This window comes from Ranitomeya variabilis, chromosome 1, assembly GCF_051348905.1.
Source record: "Ranitomeya variabilis isolate aRanVar5 chromosome 1, aRanVar5.hap1, whole genome shotgun sequence".
NCBI lineage: Eukaryota > Metazoa > Chordata > Amphibia > Anura > Dendrobatidae > Ranitomeya > Ranitomeya variabilis.
The window spans coordinates 271,149,592-271,155,964 of NC_135232.1; the positions used below are offsets into that span (position 1 = coordinate 271,149,592).

The 6,373-nt window shown below is 42.2% G+C and overlaps 1 protein-coding gene across 1 annotated transcript; it reads left to right on the forward strand.

Annotated features, from left to right (window-relative positions):
• The first annotated feature begins 3,773 nt into the window (after positions 1-3,773).
• On the forward strand, positions 3,774-5,353 carry LOC143793927 (uncharacterized). The gene is made up of 3 exons (XM_077280861.1): positions 3,774-4,083; positions 4,167-4,311; positions 4,398-5,353. Exons 2-3 carry the CDS (start codon positions 4,211-4,213, stop codon positions 5,179-5,181), a joined length of 885 nt encoding a protein of 294 aa, XP_077136976.1. The 5' UTR covers positions 3,774-4,083; positions 4,167-4,210; the 3' UTR covers positions 5,182-5,353.
• Positions 5,354-6,373: the final 1,020 nt, after the last annotated feature.

Consider the following 6,373-nt stretch of genomic DNA (forward strand, 5'->3'; position numbering starts at 1 on the left):
AGTCAGAAGGGTATGTCCATGCAGTGGACAAACCCTTTATGCATGCATGCAAAACTTAGTGCCTGATCATGATGTAGTCAGAAACATAGATTATTAGCTGTACTGTGTTTGCAATGTTAGCAGCAAAATTTATTTTTTAAATAAACAGCCAGTTCTCTATTGCTAGAGAATAGGCCTTCATTCTTTCCTCTGGTTTATCCAAAGTACCTAAACTGGACAAAAATCAAAATGTTACAAAATGCTAAAAAGATATTCTTAATTCCCCAACCATCTGGACAGTGCTAATTTTCTACATATAAGACCCCAGGGGAAATGTGCTAAACAATCTATTTAAGAAAACTCAGTACTTTTGTTCTGCACCTGTTCTACATGTGCATTTTACCCTGTTGAGAGAGGTAATTACACAGCCATCCACTGAGCTTGATGAGCCCAAACACACAGACCTACGCAATGATGACATTATACCAAATTGCAAGGCTGAGTCAACTAGAAATACCATGGTGTTTAGAAATTTGATATAATAACCAATCTAAAACTTGAGATTGTGAGTTAGAAAAGACAATGACTGTTTTCAATAGAAGTCTATAAAAGTGGTTCTTCAAAGTAAATAATGTATATTGCGTCTCATTTTACATCTCAGGTTTTGATCGTGAGAGCCCTGAAGTCTGATGCCAAAGCTTGGAGATCAAATCTGGACATACTATGGTATTGTAACCTTTAAGCTACAACCTTTAAGCTTTAAGCTTGCATTAGCAAATAGTATAGCCATACTTCTAAAGACATTCTTCTTTTTATACAATTCAGGTTTCTCGCTTAAATTCATGTCCAAAAACTTATGTATACTTTTAATTATGAATTAATATTCATTATATTGTTTTGTGACTTCTAATGCTGTATGGTAGTCCAAGACTGATAAAAAAAAGTCTATTTTTTTAATCAACAGACAACACTGTTGTCAATAGGTCATATCTGGTATTGCAGTTTAGGCCATGTGCACACGTTCAGGTTTTTTCGCGTTTTTTTCGCTATAAAATCGCAATAAAAACGTAAAAAAAACGCTTACATATAGTTCCTAATCTTTTCTATGGATTCCGCAAAAATAGTGCAAACGTCGCGTTTTTTTCCGCGAAAAAAACGATTCGCGGCAAAAAAAGCAACATGTTCATTAATTTTGCGGAATCGCTGATTTCCCGCACACATAGCCTTGCATTGAAACGCTAGAAATCCGCAAACATATAAAAAAATGCGGATTTCTAGCGTTATTTTTGCGGTAAAACAGGAAGTGACAACACAATGTCCATCCCATAATGGCCATCCCATCATGCCATGCATGCATATCCCATAAAATCCAGGAAGCGGAAACTCCCACATTCCCGTCTTCCTGCTTATAGCTGCCGGCATGGAGTGCTACGACCGTATGAGCCTGGATGTGGTGCAGATGATAAGTGTGGTAAGAGTGTGTGTGTGTCTGTGTATATATGTGTGTGTGTCTGTGTATATATGTGTGTGTGTCTGTGTATATATGTGTGTGTGTCTGTGTATATATGTGTGTGTGCGTGTGTTCGGACATCGGCCGATGAGACTACACCCATCGGCCTTTGTCTGTTCCCTCCAAGTCGTTGCAGCAGGCTCAGCTCGATGGGAGCAGTATTTCCCATCGAACTGTCCCTGCTGTTATGTACGTCCCCGAAATGTTGTTGTGGCCCCCTCATCCTAAATTTCATAGTAAAATGTAACCAAATTTCCCCCACAAAATGTCCCCTTATTAAAAACAATGGTGGCCAGTGTTTACATTGGTGGCCAGTGTTTACATTGGTGGCCAGTGGTACAAATCACTAAATTAAATTATCCCCCTGTCGTGTCCCTATTTTTTAATAGTCCATTCGATTCATTTTCATTGGTGGCCAGTGGTTACCTGTGGAAATAAATTATAAATACCTGTCCCCGCCGATCGCCACCTAAAATAAATAAATAAAAAACAAACCCGTACTCACCTAAACGCCCAATTCCACGAATCCCTCGTCAGAAAAAAAGTAAAAAAACAAACCACAATGTATACCTACCCTCCGCAGCATCCAATTAAACGAGTGTCCCACGAGGATCTTGAGTTTAGAGCAGCTGCATAACATGCGGCTGCTCTAAACCGCGGCCGCCGATACAATGAACGGGATCGTAAAGCGATCCCGTTCACTGTATACCGAGTTCTCCCGAAGGCAGCTCGCGCTGTTCGGGTGAACTCGTTCGGTACTCACTGCGGCTGCGCGGACTCTCCGGCTGACCGGAGATGAACTCTGGAGCGTGGGAAATTTTTTCTCATGCTATCTGTTCATCTCCGTTCAGCCGCTGAGGCTGCGCAGATATGAAATATGTCATGTGCAGTTATGTTTACAAGGGAACAGGTGCATTAGCACCGGTTCCTTTGTAAATCAATTTTTTTTTTTTTTTTTTACCCTTGGATTACCAGTTTAATAAAATGTGGTCAAAAACTGGGTGTCTTTATTTCATTAAAATTTTGAAATCATTTGTCTGTCTTTATTAACCCTTTTCATGTGCAAGGGTTAACAATGGATAGGTGTCATAATTGACGCCTCTCCATTATTAACCTGGCTTAATGTCACCTTACAATAGCAAGGTGGCATTAACCCTTCATTACCCCATAGCCCACCGCTACAGGGAGTGGGAAGAGAGTGGCCAAGTGCCAGAATAGGCGCATCTTCCAGATGTGCCTTTTCTGGGGTGGCTGGGGGCAGATGTTTGTAGCCACGGGGGGGGCAATAACCATGGACCCTCTCCTGGCTATTAATATCTGCCCTCAGTCACTGGCTTTACCATTCTGGCGGAGAAAATTGCGCGGGAGCCCACGCCATTTTTTCCTGTGATTTAACCCTTTAATAGCTTTAGCGCCCAAATATGTCCCCCTCCAAAAAAATGACATGGTTTACTGTATGTTAGGCTACGTTCACATTTGCGGTCCTCGCCGCAGCGTTGGGCGCCACAGCGGCGCTGCATGCATCATGCGCCCCTATATTTAACATGGGGGCGCATGGACATGCGTTGTGCTGCGTTTTGCGCCGCATGGTCGCAAGCGTTGGACGCAAGAAACGCTTCAAGTTGAAATTTTTTTGCGTCCAACTTTCGGCCAAAAAGGACGCATGCGGCGCAAAACGCAGCGTTTTAGCATGCGTTTTGCCACGTTTTAGTTTGCGTTGTGCGCTGCGGCGCCGACGCTGCGGCGCACAATGCACGTGTGAACATAGCCTTATTCCATATAAGAGAAGAGAGGAGATATAAAAAACCGGGAATTTAATTACAGGCCTTTCTGCAATCTAGCGCTGTATGTAATAGTGAAATATATATATATATATATATATATATATACATATATATATATATATATATATATACATATATATATATATATACACGCACACACACACACACACACACACTAGATGGTGGCCCGATATACGTGGTATGTCGCCCAGCCCACATAGTATATCGCGCAGGCCACATAGTATATAGCACTGCCCATGTACTATATATCCCTGCCACTTATATAGGTCAGCCCATGTAGTATATTGCCCAGCCACGTATATAGCACATCCCATGTAGTATATTGCCCAGCCACTTATTTAGCACATCCCATGTAGTATATAGCACAGGCCACGTAGTATATTGCCCAGCCACGTATATAGCACATCCCATGTAGTATATTGCCCAGCCACTTATTTAGCACATCCCATGTAGTATATAGCACAGGCCATGTAGTATATAGCCCAGCCACGTAGTAGCAGGGAGAAAAATTTTGTGCGTAACGACCCAAGAAACCTTCACTTACATGTATTTTCTTGCACACGGTCTTTGTGCAACTGTAGATAACCGTATATTTCTGTTCTTTCACTGTAAATTTTAATACAAATTTTCCCTTGTAATCTGTTATTTTTCAGATTGAAAAACACCCGGAGGTCTGGGACCGGTCACATGAGAATTACAAGGGGTCAAAGCGGGATGCCTGGCCCAAGATAGTAACAACTTTATTTCCTGAGTGGCCAAATCTATCTAAACAGTGGCAAACAACAATTTGTAAGTATTGATTTCTTAAATTTTTTGGAAAAAGTAAGGAAATGGGATTAGTAATATTTTATATTTAAATTCTTTCATTTCAGTGGGCGATGTGAGGAAGAGGTGGCGGTCAGTGACAGATCGATTCATGAAGTCCCTCAAGACTCCGAGTGGCAGCTCGCCGCCAAGGAAGCGGGTGCCATATGCAGACCAGCTGCAGTTTATATTGGGAAGCCGGAGTTTGAGGAGGTAGTTTATATATAAAAATTGTTTAGCTTGACATAATGATTGAAAATATTATTTTTTTAACATTGTTTTTTTTCTTTGGTCTGCAGAACTGAAAGCAACGTGTGTGCCCAAACACCTCCGGACCTAGGTGACTCCACGGAGGACAATATTGGAGAGGAAGTAGAAGAATGCAGGATGGGCAGCCAAGCTTCTCCGGGGGACATGTCTTTGTCCGGAAGGTCACAAGAGGTTACCGATACCTTTGGAGAACGTGACATAGCACCTCGTGCGGGAGAAGTTTTGGACTGTAACACTGCTTCTACTTCCTCGGACGCTGCAGCCAACTCTGGTGGTGGTGTGTCGAGGCACATGGGGATGGGGGCTGCTTCTGCCCGTCCCGTGGCTTTGAGAAGGGCGGCACCAAAGAAGTCTAAACAAGCTCAAGTAATAGAAAACTTAACAAGCCGTACGCTCAATCTGCTAGACAATTCGGCTAAGCAGGATGAGCAAGAAAAATTTGGGTCACTTTTGGCAGACCGCCTTAGAACACTGCCACGGGACAAGCAGCAAATGTACATGACAGCAGCCAATTGTCTGTTAACGGCAATTGATGGGACATCCACCCTACCCCCAGCCCAACAAATTATGATGGGCATTTTTAATATTTTTAATAACCCCATTGTGCCTCCACCACCACCACCAGCAGCCGCACCGCAGCGTTATGGGCAGGCGGCAACATACAGGGCCGACCACGTAGAGGCCTACAGTTATGGCCATACACATGGACCTACAGCAACTGGCCATCGTACCAGTACACCCAATTCCAGTCTCTCCTCCCAACATGACTCATTTCCGGGTTATGGATACCACCCGGAATATCACAATTTTTGAGATTGGATGTCTCCTCCTTTTTGAGTAGAGATGGGAGTGTAGACTATGTTTTACTGTGATGAGAGTTCTAGCCCAAATGTGAATAAGTTATTTACGGTTTTTCCACAAAAATCTAAGTTTATTGAAAAAAATTTATTGTTATTGATTTTTGGATATTACATCAGCTAATGTATCTTCCTTTAACCCCTTCACCCCCGGAGCTTTTTCCGTTTTTCCGTTTTCGTTTTTCGCTCCCCTCCTTCCCAGAGCCATAACTTTTTTATTTTTCTGTCAATTTGGCCATGTGAGGGCTTATTTTTTGTGGGACGAGTTGTACTTTTGATCGACATCATTGGTTTTACCATGTCGTGTACTAGAAAACGGGAAAAAAATTCCAAGTGCAGTGAAATTGCAAAAAAAGTGCAATCCCACACTTGTTTTTTGCTTGCCTATTTTGCTAGGTTCACTAAATGCTAAAACTGACCTGCCATTATGATTCTCCAGGTCAGTACGAGTTCATAGACACCTAACATGACTAGGTTCTTTTTTACCTAAGTGGTGAAACAAAATTCCAAACTTTGCAAAAAAATAAATAAATAAAATTGCGCCATTTTCCGATACCCGTAGCGTCTCCATTTTTCGTGATCTGGGGTCGGGTGAGGGCTTATTTTTTGCGTGCCGAGCTGGCATTTTTAATGATAGCATTTTGGTGCAGATACGTTCTTTTGATCGCCCGTTATTGCATTTTAATGCAATGTCGTGGCGACCAAAAAAACGTAAATCTGGCGTTTCGATTTTTTTTTTCATTACGCCGTTTAGCGATCAGGTTAATGCTTTTTTTTTATTGATAGATCGGGCGATTCTGAACGCGGCGATACCAAATATGTGTAGGTTGGGTTTTTTTTTTATTGATTTATTTTGATTGGGGCGAAAGGGGGGTGATTTAAACTTTTATATTTTTTTTATTTTTTTCACATTTTTTTTTACTTTTTTTTTTTAACTTTTACCATGCTTCTATAGCCTCCATGGGAGGCTAGAAGCAGGCACAGCCCGATCGGCTCTGCTACATAACAGCGATCATCAGATCGCTGTTATGTAGCTAAAATGCAGGTGTGCTGTGAGCGCCGACCACAGGGGGGCGCTCACAGCCACCGGCGATCAGTAACCATAGAGGTCTCCAGGACCTCTATGGTTACAATGTACAAGCATCGCC